The following is a 16,819-nucleotide window of genomic DNA, read 5'->3' as shown; positions in this document are numbered from 1 at the left end:
CAAATGATGTATAACTCAAGGATGGTTTTATTCAGCGAACATACAACTGATTAGATTGTGCTGGAAAGATTACACATACATGAATGTGATATAGATGTATATAATAATATAACACACACATTTACATTTCTTCCGATTTTTATATCCAATGATGAACTTTATTTCAGACTAGACAAGGGACAACATTATATAAAAAAACATTGTAAACCTCCCCACAACTTCACTTTGGTGCCTCGGCCATGCTGATCCAGGCTAGACTCCCCGCATGCTGTGGAAGGACCATCTTTTTGCTTTTATTGTGATTTATTTCTCTTTTTAACACTGAATGTCTGATAACGACACATTAGCAGCATATGGCACCAACCCACTGAATTTTAAATAATTCATAATAGAAATCCATTAACATGGTTAACACTTTATTTCTGACATGCATTGTATGATTTACATAATTCACATTATTCTGTGCGCGAGATATACAGGGTTGCAGTGTTCAGCATATCAGCTAACCTGTGAAAGTGATGTACAATTCAACGTATGTAACACAATGATAGCTCCACCCCTGCTTACACCAAAGAGCAAACGTCCAACGTAGATACAATAATAAATAAATCGCCATTTGCATTGTTTTGCGCAGCTAACAAATCACAATTTCACACAATGTACATAAGACGGCAGTTATTTGACAAATACTCCACAGTTCAGTGTAGGAGATCATGTCGGCGAGTATTCTGGACACACTGTCGATATCTGAAATTACAGAAAATATCATGCAGTCAATATGTTCTTATTCTGCATTAAATAATAGAGAGGTAGAAAGAAAATGCTCTTGAGAAGATTTTTACAAGGATGTTGCCATGAGGCAACTAGTACTCCTGCACCTATTCCAGCACTATCTAAATGGCATCAAGTTGGCAAAAGGGGTAGTACAACGGGATCTGGGGTTCCTTGTACATCAGTCTATGAAAGTAAGCATGCAGGTAATGGAGCAGCTGGGCTTGTACACTCTGGAGTTTAGAAGGACGAGAGGGAATCGTGTTGAAACATATGATTGTTAAGGGCTTGGACACACTAGAGGCAGGAAACATGTTCTTGATGTTGGGGGAGTCCAGAACCAGGGCCCACAGTTTAAGAATAAGGAGTAAGCCATTTAGAACGGAGATGAGGAAACACTTTTTCTCACAGAGAGTGGTGAGTCTGTGGAATTCTCTGCCTCCACTGAGGGCAGTGGAGGCAGGTTCTCTGGATGCTTTCAAGAGAGAGCTTGATAGGGCTCTTAAAAATAGCGGAGTCAGGGGATATGGGGAGAAGGCAGAAACGGGGTACTGATTGTGAATGATTAGACATGATCACATTGAATGGCGGTGCTGGCTCGAAGGGCTGAATGGCCTACTCCTGCAACTATTGTCTCTTGAGGCCTCGACTGTATCTGAGACAAAGGGGAGCACCCAGCTCTAAGATCTGAACTATAGTGAAAGTTCGGGCAGACTTAATAAAATTCTCAGTACAAAACAGAGTCAATATGTTCTTATTCTGCATTAAATAACAGAGAGGTAGAAAGAAAATGCTCTTAAGGAGAAGATTTTTACAAGGATGTTGCCATGAGTACTCGACTATCTGAGCTCTATGATCTAACTACAGTGAGAGATTGAACAGGCTAAATAAAATTGTCATTATGCCACAGAAGTAATAAATGTTTTCTTACCGATTGGAGCAATTTACCGCAGAGCAGAATGCAGGACTAGTATATGTGGACGCCATGGACAAAGAGAAGATTCTTTAGATTTGAGAGTGGAGGCGGAAGCAAAGATCCGATCTTTGGCCGGAAGCAAGATGGCGAAAGCAAGATGGCAGAGGCTGGTTGCTGAAATGGGTCCTATAATTACCCATGAATCTGCCCATGACCGTACTACGTGTTTTTCGTAGGAGTAGGCCATCTTGCTCCGCTATAAGATCTTTGCTTTACACTGTGTGGAGCAGCATGGTGGAGGAGTGATTTGGAGTTCAGCCGACCGCAAAACGTCTCTGTTCTAGGCCCTTCCCATTCTCCAGATCTCCCAGAAACCTGCACTGACCGGGAGAGGTCTCTCTTGGATGCCAGCGCTAAAATGATAGCGGAGAAGTAGACCCAACAATTTGTTTTGCTCCATCTACATTTGTGTCTGGTAATGTTCTGCTAATGTTCAATTTCAAATGGTTCATTAATGGAAAGGGTGTGGCTCCCAAAATCATTTTAGCCAGAATAGCATCGTTTTTGCTCTCCCTCATCACAACTTTCTTATAACCTACCACTGTAACTTAATACCAATCCTAAAAGGCAATCTTCTTCATAAGAAACAAAATTCGTAAAGTGAAACAGTTTGTAGTTATAGCAGATACAGAGACACATGAGAGCAGGTTACATAGAAACATAGAAAATAGGTGCAGGAGGAGGCCATTCGCCCCTTCGAGCCAGCACCGCCATTCATTTGTGATCGAGGCTGATCATCCCCAATCAATAAACCGTGCATGCCTTCTCCCCATATCCCTTGATATGGGGAGAAGGCAGTATGGGGTTGAAAAAATAAAGGCATACAAAGTTTGACACCCTCGCTCTACATAAAAAAAATTAACCCCTCACATTTCCCTGAAATATCTCCCCTCCAAGATTAAAACAATATATCCTGGTTCTTAATTTAAAAGAGTGGGGAGGTTTTGGGCTGATGCCAAGACACGTAGCAACATTATCACAAGGCGCGAACATGAGGTCCAGGACCAGAACTGCACGCAATACTCCATATGCGGCCTAACCAAATTTTATAGAGCTGCATCCTGACTTCTTGATTCTGCCATTTAATGATCCGACCAAAGAGGGCGAGAATGCCACCCACCTTATTTCTCACTCTAATGACTTGTGCTGCCGCTTGTAAGGAGCTATGGTCATGGGCACCAAGATCCCTCTGTACATCAATGCTGTGAAATGTCTTCGCATGAACCATTTACATTTCCCTTCAATTCAACTTCCTAAGTACAACACCTCAAACTTGTTTGGTTAAACTCTAGCCCATTTCATTAGCTGACCTCTATCTCGCTGTATATTTTGACAGACGTCCTCAATGCCCGCAACCGCTGCAATCCTGTTGCGGTGCTGCTTCTCGCAGACCTAGGGTATTCCATTAGTTGCACCCAGATATCTAGTGGAGGGAACTCCGTGTAGGGAGCATATCACGAATACCACGTGCCTGGGAGTGAGATGCAGCGATATATGGGAATAAGGGACAATTATCCATATGACACGAATCGTACAGTTAGTTGCAGTTACAGAGCGTGGAAATGGGCCATTCAGCCCCCTTGCCTTGCCAGCCACGTCAGCTTACTCGGCTGGTCCCATTTTGTTCACACCCTTCTAAACTCTCACTGTCCATATATCTTTCAAAATGTCTTTTTAAAAGTCGTAATTTTATCCGCTTATTTTGCTTCTTCAGCCTGCTCATTCCAGGTAGGACGTTCCGCTGTGAAAATGTTGGCGCTGAGGTCTCTCGTAAAAACCTCCCCCACACCTTATGCCAGTGTTCTCTTGCTTTGCAACTATCTCTCCTGGGGTAAAAGTCTGTGAGCATTCACTTTAACAATGGCCCTAATGATCGTGTACACTTCAGAAAGGTCACACCTCAGCCGATTACATGCCTCCAAAGGCAAATGGTCCAACATATCCAGTCTCTCCAAACCAACTCCAGCTCAGGGCCGGCCTTAGGAGGTGCGGGGCCCAATTGGGAACAATTTTGGTGAGCCCCAGGTTCCTAGCCAAGGTCTGTAGAATCATAGAAATACAAATAAAGTCTATTATCTATATTCCTAAAAGTCTGATCTTGACCGCCTTTGGCTCGCTGTGGCGTGATATCCAAGAGAATGCCGCCACCTACGGCCGTCATTTTGGGCCACCTCACTCAGAGCCCCCCTGCGCCTTCCAGGATCGAAGGATTTTTCCCATCGATGAAAAATCGGAGAGATATTAAGGTTTTTTTTTTATGTGCCATTCTTTCTGCTGCCCCGTGCTGGTGGGAGGGGGGAGGGACTATAATACCCGTAAGTGGTGTGCCTCACTGAGTCTCTGCAAGATGGAGGAACCAGAGGGTCACATCTCTCTGAGCTCTGAATAACACTGAACACATGTCTACTCAATTGTGTGTCCCCTTAATGTGGGTTGAAAATGAAAATATGGTTGGTTTGAACTAAAAAAGGCAATGCCTGCAAATGGTTGTTTGGGTGCTTTGGCTTGAAGTTAAAAGGCACTACTTACTGCAACTGGTGGGTTGGATCCTTTGGCTTGAAGTTAAAAGGCACTACATACAACAAATGGTGGGTTGGGTGCTTTGACTTGAAGTTCAAAGGCACTAACTCAAATGGTGGGTTGGCTGCTTTGGCTTGAAGTTAAAAGGCACTACTTACTGCAAATGGGTTGGTTAGGTGCTTTGGCTTGAAGTTAAAAGGCATTACTTACTGCAAATGTTGGTTTGGGTGCTTTGGCTTGAAGTTAAACGGCACTACTTACTGCAAATGGGTTGGTTAGGTGCTTTGGCTTGAAGTTAAAAGGCACTACTTACTGCAAATGTTGGTTTGGGTGCTTTGGCTTGAAGTTAAAAGGCACTACTTAATGCAAATGGTAGTTTGGTTCCTTTGGCTTAAAGTTAAAAGGTACTACTTACTGCCAATGGTGGTTTGGGTGGTTTGGCTTGAAGTTAAGGCACTACGTAATGCAAATTGTGGTTTGGGTTTTTGGCTGGATTATAAAAGGCACAACATACCGCAAATGGTGGTTTGTGTGCTTTGGCTTGAAGTTAAAAGGCATCACTTACTGCAGATTGTGGTTTGGATGCTTTGGCTTGAAGTTAAAAGGCACTACGTACTGCAAATGGTGGTTTGGGTACTTTGGCTTGAAGTTAAAAGGCACTACTTACAGCAAATGTTGGTTTGGATGCCTTGTCTTGAAGTTAAAAGGCTCTACTTACTGCAAATTGTGGTGTGGGTGCTTTGGCTTGACGGTAAAAGGCACTACTTACTGCAAATGATGGTTTGGGTGCTTTGGCTTGTAGTTAAAAGGCACTAATTACTGCAAATGGTGGTGTGGGTACTTGAAGTTAAACGGCACTACTTACTGCAAATTGTGGTGTGAGTGCTTTGGCTTGAAGTTAAAAGATACTAATTACTGCAAATGGTGGTTTGGGTGGTTTGGCTTGAAGTTAAGGCACTACCTCCTGCAAATTGTGGGTTGGGTGCTTTGGCATGAAGTTAAAAGGCACTACGTACTGCAAATGATGGTTTGGGTGCCTTGGCTTGAAGTTAAAACGCACTACTTACTGCAAATGATGGTTAGGGTGCTTTGGCTTGACGTTAAAAGGCACGACTTACTGCAAAGTTGGTTTGTGTGCTTTAGCTTGAAGTTAAAAGGCATTACGTACTGCAAATTGTGGTTTGGGTGCTTTGCCTTGAAGTTAAAAGGCACTACGTGCTGCAAATGGTGGTTTGGGTGGTTTGGCTTGAAGTTAAGGCACTACTTCCTGCAAATTGTGGGTTGGGTGCTTTGCCTTGAAGTTAAAAGGCACTGCAATGGGTTGGTTGGGGGTTTGGCTTGAAGTTAAAAGCACTACTTACTGCAAATGGTGGGTTGGGTGCTTTGGCTTGAAGTTAAAAGGCACTACTTACTGCAAATGTTGGTTTGGGTACATTGGCTTGAAGTTAAAAGGCACTACTTACTGCAAATGGTGGTTAGGGTGCTTTGGCTTGACGTTAAAAGGTACTACTTACTGCAAATGTTGGTTTGGGTGCCTTGGCTTGAAGTTAAACGGTACTACTTACTGCAAATGGTGGTTTGGGTGGTTTGGCTTGAAGTTAAGGCACTACATACTGCAAATGATGGTTTGAGTGCTTTGGCTTGTAGTTAAAAGGCACTAATTACTGCAAATGGTGGTGTGGTGCTTGCTTGAAGTTAAACGGCACTACTTACTGCAAATGGTGGGTTGGGTGCTTTGGCTTGAAGTTAAAAGGCACTACTTACTGCAAATGTTGGTTTGGGTGCTTTGGCTTGAAGTTAAACGGCACTTCTTACTGCAAATGGTGGTTTGGGTGCTTTGGCTTGACGTTAAAAGGCACTACTTACTGCAAATGTTGGTTTGGGTGCTTTGGCTTGAAGTTAAAAGGCACTACTTAATGCAAATGGTAGTTTGGTTCCTTTGGCTTAAAGTTAAAAGGTACTACTTACTGCCAATGGTGGTTTGGGTGGGTTGGCTTGAGGTTAAGGCACTACGTACTGCAAATGGTGGTTTGGGTTTTTGGCTGGATTATAAAAGGCACAACATACCGCAAATGGTGGTTTGTGTGCTTTGGCTTGAAGTTAAAAGGCATCACTTACTGCAGATTGTGGTTTGGATGCTTTGGCTTGAAGTTAAAAGGCACTACGTACTGCAAATGGTGGTTTGGGTGCTTTGGCTTGAAGTTAAAAGGCACTACTTACAGCAAATGTTGGTTTGGATGCCTTGTCTTGAAGTTAAAAGGCTCTACTTACTGCAAATTGTGGTGTGGGTGCTTTGGCTTGACGGTAAAAGGCACTACTTACTGCAAATGATGGTTTGGGTGCTTTGGCTTGTAGTTAAAAGGCACTAATTACTGCAAATGGTGGTGTGGGTGCTTGAAGTTAAACGGCACTACTTACTGCAAATGGTGGTTTGGGTGCTTTGGCTTGAAGTTAAAAGGCACTACTTACTGCAAATTGTGGTGTGAGTGCTTTGGCTTGAAGTTAAAAGGCACTAATTACTGCAAATGGTGGTTTGGGTGGTTTGGCTTGAAGTTAAGGCACTACCTCCTGCAAATTGTGGGTTGGGTGCTTTGGCATGAAGTTAAAAGGCACTACGTACTGCAAATGATGGTTTGGGTGCTTTGGCTTGCAGTTAAAAGGCACTACTTACTGCAAATGTTGGTTTGGGTGCCTTGGCTTGAAGTTAAAACGCACTACTTACTGCAAATGATGGTTAGGGTGCTTTGGCTTGACGTTAAAAGGCACGACTTACTGCAAAGTTGGTTTGTGTGCTTTAGCTTGAAGTTAAAAGGCATTACGTACTGCAAATTGTGGTTTGGGTGCTTTGCCTTGAAGTTAAAAGGCACTACGTGCTGCAAATGGTGGTTTGGGTGGTTTGGCTTGAAGTTAAGGCACTACTTCCTGCAAATTGTGGGTTGGGTGCTTTGCCTTGAAGTTAAAAGGCACTACTTACTGCAATGGGTTGGTTGGGGGTTTGGCTTGAAGTTAAAAGCACTACTTACTGCAAATGGTGGGTTGGGTGCTTTGGCTTGAAGTTAAAAGGCACTACTTACTGCAAATGTTGGTTTGGGTACCTTGGCTTGAAGTTAAAAGGCACTACTTACTGCAAATGGTGGTTAGGGTGCTTTGGCTTGACGTTAAAAGGTACTACTTACTGCAAATGTTGGTTTGGGTGCCTTGGCTTGAAGTTAAACGGTACTACTTACTGCAAATGGTGGTTTGGGTGGTTTGGCTTGAAGTTAACGCACTACATACTGCAAATGGTGGGTTGGTTGCTTTGGCTAGAAGTTAAAAGGCACTACTTACTGCAAAGGGTTGGTTGGGTGCTTTGGCTTGAAGTTAAAAGGCACTGCGTACTGCAAATGGTGGTTTGGGTGCTTTGGCTTGAAGTTAAAAGGCACTACTTACAGCACATGTTGGTTTGGATGCCTTGTCTTGAAGTTAAAAGGCTCTACTTACTGCAAATTGTGGTGTGGGTGCTTTGGCTTGAAGTTAAAAGGCACTACGTACTGCAAATGATGGTTTGGGTGCTTTGGCTTGTAGTTAAAAGGCACTAATTACTGCAAATGGTGGTGTGGGTGCTTGAAGTTAAACGGCACCACTTACTGCAAATGGTGGTTTGGGTGCTTTGGCTTGAAGTTAAAAGGCACTACTTACTGCAAATTGTGCTGTGAGTGCTTTGGCTTGAAGTTAAAAGGCACTAATTACTGCAAATGGTGGTTTGGGTGGTTTGGTTTGAAGTTAAGGCACTACCTCCTGCAAATTGTGGGTTGGGTGCTTTGGCATGAAGTTAAAAGGCACTACTTACTGCAAATGATGGTTTGGGTGCTTTGGCTTGAAGTTAAAAGGCATTACGTACTGCAAATTGTGGTTTGGGTGCTTTGCCTTGAAGTTAAAAGGCACTACGTGCTGCAAATGGTGGTTTGGGTGGTTTGGCTTGAAGTTAAGGCACTACTTCCTGCAAATTGTGGGTTGGGTGCTTTGCCTTGAAGTTAAAAGGCACTACCTACTGAAATGGGTTGGTTGGGGGTTTGGCTTGAAGTTAAAAGCACTACTTACTGCAAATGGTGGGTTGGGTGCTTTGGCTTGAAGTTAAAAGGCACTACTTACTGCAAATGTTGGTTTGGGTACCTTGGCTTGAAGTTAATAGGCACTACTTACTGCAAATGGTGGTTAGGGTGCTTTGGCTTGACGTTAAAAGGTACTACTTACGGCAAATGTTGGTTTGGGTGCCTTGGCTTGAAGTTAAACGGTACTACTTACTGCAAATGGTGGTTTGGGTGGTTTGGCTTGAAGTTAAGGCAGTACATACTGCAAATGGTGGGTTGGTTGCTTACGCTAGAAGTTAAAAGGCACTACTTACTGCAAAGGGTTGGTTGGGTGCTTTGGCTTGAAGTTAAAAGGCACTAATTACAGCAAATGGTGCGTTGGGTGCTTTGACTTGAAGTTCAAAGGCACTAACTCAAATGGTGGGTTGGGTGCTTTGGCTTGAAGTTAAAAGGAACAACATTCTGCAAAGGGTTGGTTGGGTGCTTTGGCTTGAGGTTAAAAGGCACTACCTACTGTAAATGGTAGGTTGGGTGCTTTGGCTTGAAGTTAGAAGGCACTACTTACTGCAAATGGTGGTTTGGGTGCTTTGGCTTGAAGTTAAGGCACTACTTACTGCAAATGGTGATTTGGGTGCTACGGCTTGAAGTGAAAAGGCACTATCTACTGCAAATGGTGGGTTTTGTGATTTGGCTTTAAGTTAAAAGGCCCTACTTGCTGCAAATGGTAGTTTGGGTGCTTTAGCGTGAAGTTAAAGGCACTACTTACTGAAATGGTGGTTTGGGTGTCTTGACTTGAAGATAAAAGGCACTACTTACTGCAAATGTTGGTTTGGGTGCTGTCGTTTGAAGTTAAAAGGCACTGCTTACTGCAAATGGTGGTTTGGGTGCTTTGGCTTGAAGTTAAAAGGCACTACTTACTGCAGATGGTGGTTTGGGTGCTTCGGCTTGAAGTTAAGGCACTACTTACTGCAAATGGTTGTTTGGGTGCTTTGGCTTGAAGTTAAGAGACACTACTTACTGCAAATGGTGGGTTGGGTGCTTTGGCTTGAAGTTAAAAGGCACCACTTACTGTAAATGTTGGGTTGGGTGCTTTGGCTTGACGGAAAAAGGCACTACTTACTGCAAATGGTGGGTTCGGTGCCTTGACTTGAAGTTAAAAGTCACTACTTACTGCAAATGGTGGATTTTGTGCTTTGGCATGAAGTTAAAAGTCACAACTTACTGGAAATGGTAGTCTGGGTGCCTTGACTTGAAGTTACAATTCACTACTTACTGCAAATGGTCGTTTGGGTGCTTTGGCTTGAAGTTAAAACGCACGGCTTACTGCCAATGGTGGTTTGGGTGCTTTGGCGAAGTTAAAAGGCACTACTTACTGCAAATGGTGGTTTGGGTGCTTTGGCTTGAAGTTAAAAGGCACTACTTACTGCAAATGGTGGTTTGGGTGCCTTGCCTTGAAATTAAGGCACTACTTACTGCAAATGGTGGTTTGTACTAGTATGGTTGGGGGGAGGGACTCGAATTGGGAAAGCTAGCAGTCAGTGTGTAAGGCAGGAGGCAGAGAATGGTAGCACTCTGACCCAAAATGTAGGGGAGAGAGAAGAAAAAGACAATAAACAGAGAATAAGAGATGGTGGGTTTCTTAAATGTGTATATTTTAATGCTAGGAGCATTGTAAGAAAGGTGGATGAACTTAGAGCCTGGATTGACACCTGGAAGTATGTTGTAGCGATCAGTGAAACATGGTTGCAGGAGGGCTGTGATTGGAAACTAAATATTCCAGGATTTCGTTGCTTCAGGTGTGATAGAATTGGAGGGGCAAGAGGTGGAGGTGTTGCATTGCTTATCAGGGAAGATATTACAGCAGTGCTTTGGCAGGATAGATTAGAGGGCTCGTCTAGGGAGGCTATTTGGGTGGAACTGAGAAATGGGAAAGGGGTAGCAACACTTATAGGGGTGTATTATAGACCGCCAAATGGGGAGCGAGAATTGGAAGAGCAAATATGTAAGGAGATTGCAGATATTAGTAGTAAGCACAAGGTAGTGATTGTGGGAGATTTCAATTTTCCACACATAGACTGGGAAACACATTCTGTAAATGGGCTGGATGGGTTGGAGTTTGTAAAATGTGTGCAGGATAGTTTTTTGCAGCAATACATAGAAGTACCTACTAGAGAAGGGGCGGTGCTGGACCTCCTGTTAGGAAACGAGTCGGGTCAGGTGGCAGAGGTATGCGTTGGGGAACAGTTCGGGACCAGTGATCACAATACCATTAGTTTCAATATAATTATGGAGAGGGTCAGAACTGGACCTAGGGTTGAGATTTTTGATTGGAGAAAGGCTAACTTTGAGGTGATGCGAAAGGATTTAAAAGGAGTAAATTGGGACAGTTTGTTTTATGGGAAAGATGTGGAAGAGAAATGGAGGACATTTAAAGGTGAAATTTTAAGAGTACAGAATCTTTATATCCCTGCTCGGTTGAAAGGAAATAGTAAAAATTGGAAAGAGCCATGGTTTTCAAGGGAAATTAGACACTTGGTTCGGAAAAAGAGAGAGATCTACAATAATTATAGGCAGCATGGAGTAAATTAGGTGCTTGAGGAGTATAAAGAATGTAAAAAGAATCTTAAGAAATAAATTAGAAAAGCTAAAAGAAGATATGAGGTTGCTTTGGCAAGTAAGGTGAAAGAAAATCCAAAGGGTTTCTACAGCTATATTAATAGCAAAAGGATAACGAGGGATAGAATTGGTCCATTAGAGAGTCAGAGTGGACAGCTATCTGCAGAGCCAAAAGAGATGGGGGAGATATTGAACACTTTATTTTCTTCGGTATTCACCAAGGAGAAGGATATTGAATTATGTGAGGTAAGGGAAACAAGTAGAGTAGCTATGGAAACTATGAGGATCAAAGAAGAGGAAGTACTGACACTTTTGAGAAATATAAAAGTGGATAAGTCTCTAGGTCCGGACAGGGTATTCCCTAGGACATTGAGGGAAGTTAGTGTAGAAATAGCAGGGGCTCTGACAGAAATATTTCAAATGTCATTAAAAACGGGAATAGTGCCGGAGGATTGGCGTACTGCGCATGTTGTTCCATTGTTTAAAAAGGGGTCTAAGAGTAAACCTAGCAATTATAGACCTGTTAGTTTGACGTCAGTGGTGGGCAAATTAATGGAAAGGATACTTAGAGATAATATATATAAGCATCTGGATAAACAGGGTCTGATTAGGAACAGTCAACATGGATTTGTGCCTGGAAGGTCATGTTTGACTAATCTTCTTGAATTTTTTGAAGAGGTTACTCGGTAAATTGATGAGGGTAAAGCAGTGGATGTTGTATATATGGACTTCAGTAAGGCCTTTGACAAGGTTCCTCACGGAAGGTTGGTTAAGAAGGTTCAATGGTTGGGTATTAATGGTGGAGTAGCAAGATGGATTCAACAGTGGCTGAATGGGAGATGCCAGAGAGTAATGGTGGATGGTTGTTTGTCAGGTTGGAGGCCAGTGACTAGTGGGGTGCCACAGGGATCTGTGTTGGGTCCACTGTTATTTGTCATGTACATCAATGATCTGGACGATGGTGTGGTAAATTGGATTAGTAAGTATGCAGATGATACTAAGATAGGTGGGGTTGTGGATAATGAAGTAGATTTTCAAAGTCTACAGAGAGATTTATGCCAGTTGGAAGAGTGGGCTGAAAGATGGCAGATGGAGTTTAATGCTGATAAGTGTGAGGTGCTACATCTTGGCAGGACAAATCAAAATAGGACGTACATGGTAAATGGTAGGGAATTGAAGAATGCAGGTGAACAGAGGGATCTGGGAATAACTGTGCACAGTTCCCTGAAAGTGGAATCTCATGTAGATAGGGTGGTAAAGAAAGCTTTTGGTGTGCTGGCCTTTATAAATCAGAGCATTGAGTATAGAAGTTGGGATGTAATGTTAAAATTGTACAAGGCATTGGTGAGGCCAATTCTGGAGTATGGTGTACAATTTTGGTCGCCTAATTATAGGAAGGATGTCAACAAAATAGAGAGAGTACAGAGGAGATTTACTAGAATGTTGCCTGGGTTTCAGCGACTAAGTTACAGAGAAAGGTTGAACAAGTTAGGACATTATTCTTTGGAGCGCAGAAGGTTAAGGGGCGACTTGATAGAGGTCTTTAAAATGATGAGAGGGATAGACAGAGTTGACGTGGATAAGCTTTTCCCACTGAGAGTAGGGAAGGTTCAAACAAGGGGACATGACTTGAGAATTAAGGGACAGAAGTTTATGGGGAACATGAGGGGGAACTTCTTTACTCAGAGAGTGGTGGCTGTGTGGAATGAGCTTCCAGTGAAGGTGGTGGAGGCAGGTTCGTTTTTATCATTTAAAAATAAATTGGATAGTTATATGGACGGGAAAGGAATGGAGGGTTATGGTCTGAACGCAGGTGAATGGGACTAGGGGAGAATACGTGTTCGGCACGGACTAGAAGGGTCGAGATGGCCTGTTTCCGTGCTGTAATTGTTATATGGTTATATGGTTATAAATGGTGGTTTGGGTGCTTTGGCTTGAAGTTAAAAGGCACGACTTACAGCAAATGGTGGGTTGTGTGCTTTGGCTTGAAGTTAAAAGGCACTACCTACTGCAAATGGTGGTTTGGGTGCTTTGGCTTGAAGTTAAGGCACTACTTACTGCGAATGGTGGTTTGGGTGCTTTGGCTTGAAGTTAAAAGGCTCGACTTACTGCAAATGGTGGGTTGTGTGCTTTGGCTTGAAGTTAATTGGCACTACTTACTGCAAATGGTGGTTTGGGTATTTTGGCTTGAAGTTAAAAGGCACTTCCTACTGCAAATGGTGGATTTTGTGCTTTGGCTTGAAGGTATAAGGCACTACTTACTGGAAATGGTGGTTTGGGTGCTTTAGCTTGAATTTCAAAGGCACTACTTACTGCAAATGGTGATTTGGGTGCCTTGACTTGAAGTTAAAAGGCACTACTTACTGCAAATGGTGTTCTGGCTGCTTTGGCTTGACGTTATAAGGCCCGACTTACTGCAAATGGTGGTGTGGGTGCTTTGGCTTGAAGGTAAAAGGCACTACTTACTGCAAATGGTGGTTTGGATGCTATGGCTTGAAGTTAAGGCGCGGCTTACTTCAAATGGTGGTTTGGGTGCTTTGGCTTGAAGTTAAAAGGCATTACTTACTGCAAAGGGTGGGTTCGGTGTTTGGCTTGAAGTTATAAGGCACTACTTAATGCAACGGGTTGGTTGGGTGCTTTGGCTTGAAGTTTAAATGCACTACTTACTGAAAATGTTGGGGTGGCTGCTTTGGCTTGAAGTTAAAAGGCATTACTTACTGCAAATGGTGGGTTCGGTGCTTTGGCTTGAAGTTATAAGGCGCTACGTACTGCAAATGGTGGATTGGGTGCTTTGGCTTGAAGTTAAAAGGCACTACTTATTGTAAATGGTGGGTTGGGTGCTTTGGTTTGAAGTTAAAAGGCGCTACTTACTGCAAATGATGCTTTGGCTTGAACTTTAAAGGCACTACTGACTGCAAATGATTGTTTGGGTGCTTTGGCTTGAAGTTAAAAGGCACTACTTACAGCAAATGGACGATTCGGTGCTTTGGCTTGAAGTTAAAAGGCACTACTAACTGCTAATGGTGGTTTGGGTGCTTTGGCTTGAGGTTAAGGCACTACTTACTGCAAATGGTGGTTTGGGTGCTAGGGCTTGAGATTAAAAGGCACTACCTACTGCAAATGGTGGGGTTTGTGCTTTGGGTTGAAGCTAAAAGGCACTACTTACTGCAAATGGTGGTTTGGGTGCTTTAGCGTGAAGTTAAAGGCACTATTTACTGCAAATGGTGGTTTGAGTGCCTTGACGAAGTTAAAAGGCTCTACTTACTGCAAATGGTGGTTTGGGTGCTTTGGTTTGAAGTTAGGGCACTACTTACTGCAAATGGTGGTTTGGGTCCTTTGGCTTGAAGTTAAAAAGTCTGAACAGCACTTTAAAAATATTGGGAAAACACCCTACTGGGCTGTGTGAGGAATGCCATCAACCAGAAACAGTTCACCATGCCCTAGTTGCGTGTAGGAGATATGAGACAGAAAGAGTATTTATGATCATTGAAATGAGGAAAATTGGATTGACAGAAATATCAGTAAAGAACATTCTAGTGTGGAGGGAAAGGAAAAGGAATAAAGCTGTTGTTTGATTTCTTGAGGGCCTCTGGGCTTATAAAATGGATCTAATATAAAGACATGAGTACTGTGGAATGAAGCCAGGAGGTGGCAGCAATGCAACATTGCGGATGCCGGCTGCCGTAAAACTCCGAAGAAGAAGAAGAAGAAGCAGTAGAAGAAGTTAAAAAGTACGACACTGCAAATGGAGAGTTGTGTGCTTTGGCTTGAAGTTAAGTGGCACTACTTACTGCAAATGGTGGTTTGCGTGCTTTGGCTTGAAGTTACAAGGCACTACCTACTGCAAATGGTGGGGTTTGTGCTTTGGCTTGAAGTTAAAAGGCTCGACTTACTGCAAATGGTGGGTTGTGTGCTTTGGCTTGAAGTTAATTGGCACTACTTACTGCAAATGGTGGTTTGGGTGTTTTGGCTTGAAGTTAAAAGGCACTTCCTACTGCAAATGGTGGATTTTGTGCTTTGGCTTGAAGGTATAAGGCACTACTTACTGGAAATGGTGGTTTGGGTGCTTTAGCTTGAATTTCAAAGGCACTACTTACTGCAAATGGTGGTTTGGGTGCCTTGACTTGAAGTTAAAAGGCACTACTTACTGCAAATGGTGTTCTGGCTGCTTTGGCTTGACGTTATAAGGCCCGACTTACTGCAAATGGTGGTGTGGGTGCTTTGGCTTGAAGGTAAAAGGCACTACTTACTGCAAATGGTTTCGATGCTATGGCTTGAAGTTAAGGCGCGGCTTACTTCAAATGGTGGTTTGGGTGCTTTGGCTTGAAGTTAAAAGGCATTACTTACTGCAAAGGGTGGGTTCGGTGTTTGGCTTGAAGTTATAAGGCACTACTTAATGCAACGGGTTGGTTGGGTGCTTTGGCTTGAAGTTTAAATGCACTACTTACTGAAAATGTTGGGGTGGCTGCTTTGGCTTGAAGTTAAAAGGCATTACTTACTGCAAATGGTGGGTTGGGTGTTTTGGCTTGAAGTTAAAAGGCACTACTTACTGCAAATGATGGAGTGGGTGCTTTGGCTTGAAGTTAAAAGACACTACTTACTGCAAATGGACGGTTCGGTGCTTTGGCTTGAAGTTATAAGGCGCTACGTACTGCAAATGGTGGATTGGGTGCTTTGGCTTGAAGTTAAAAGGCACTACTTATTGTAAATGGTGGGTTGGGTGCTTTGGTTTGAAGTTAAAAGGCGCTACTTACTGCAAATGATGCTTTGGCTTGAACTTTAAAGGCACTACTGACTGCAAATGATTGTTTGGGTGCTTTGGCTTGAAGTTAAAAGGCACTACTTACAGCAAATGGACGATTCGGTGCTTTGGCTTGAAGTTAAAAGGCACTACTAACTGCTAATGGTGGTTTGGGTGCTTTGGCTTGAGGTTAAGGCACTACTTACTGCAAATGGTGGTTTGGGTGCTAGGGCTTGAGATTAAAAGGCACTACTACTGCAAATGGTGGGGTTTGTGCTTTGGGTTGAAGCTAAAAGGCACTACTTACTGCAAATGGTGGTTTGGGTGCTTTAGCGTGAAGTTAAAGGCACTACTTACTGCAAATGGTGGTTTGAGTGCCTTGACGAAGTTAAAAGGCTCTACTTACTGCAAATGGTGGTTTGGGTGCTTTGGTTTGAAGTTAAGGCACTACTTACTGCAAATGGTGGTTTGGGTCCTTTGGCTTGAAGTTAAAAAGTCTGAACAGCACTTTAAAAATATTGGGAAAACACCCTACTGGGCTGTGTGAGGAATGCCATCAACCAGAAACAGTTCAGCATGCCCTAGTTGCGTGTAGGAGATATGAGACAGAAAGAGTATTTATGATCATTGAAATGAGGAAAATTGGATTGACAGAAATATCAGTAAAGAACATTCTAGTGTGGAGGGAAAGGAAAAGGAATAAAGCTGTTGTTTGATTTCTTGAGGGCCTCTGGGCTTATAAAATGGATCTAATATAAAGACATGAGTATTGTGGAATGAAGCCAGGAGGTGGCAGCAATGCAACATTGCGGATGCCGGCTGCCGTAAAACTCCGAAGAAGAAGAAGAAGAAGGAGTAGAAGAAGTTAAAAAGTACGACACTGCAAATGGAGAGTTGTGTGCTTTGGCTTGAAGTTAAGTGGCACTACTTACTGCAAATGGTGGTTTGCGTGCTTTGGCTTGAAGTTACAAGGCACTACCTACTGCAAATGGTGGGGTTTGTGCTTTGGCTTGAAGTTAAGAGACACTACTTACTGCAAATGGTGGTTTGCGTGCTTTGGCTTGAAGTTAAAAGGCACTACTTACTGCAAATAGTGGTTTGGGTGCTTTGGCTTGAAGTTAAGAC

At 43.0% G+C, this 16,819-nt stretch overlaps 1 protein-coding gene across 1 annotated transcript in view; it reads left to right on the top strand.

Annotated features, from left to right (window-relative positions):
• Positions 1 to 16,819, top strand: part of LOC116991090 (solute carrier family 43 member 3-like) — a 79,484-nt gene that overhangs the window by 19,214 nt on the left and 43,451 nt on the right. The window contains 1 exon segment of the mRNA XM_033049443.1: positions 3,462 to 3,475. Within this exon segment, the coding sequence (XP_032905334.1) occupies positions 3,462 to 3,475 (14 nt within the window).

The sequence above is a fragment of the Amblyraja radiata genome, chromosome 32 (genome assembly GCF_010909765.2).
Source record: "Amblyraja radiata isolate CabotCenter1 chromosome 32, sAmbRad1.1.pri, whole genome shotgun sequence".
In the NCBI taxonomy this organism is placed as follows: Eukaryota; Metazoa; Chordata; class Chondrichthyes; order Rajiformes; family Rajidae; genus Amblyraja; species Amblyraja radiata.
This window is presented reverse-complemented; position numbering and strand designations above follow the sequence as displayed.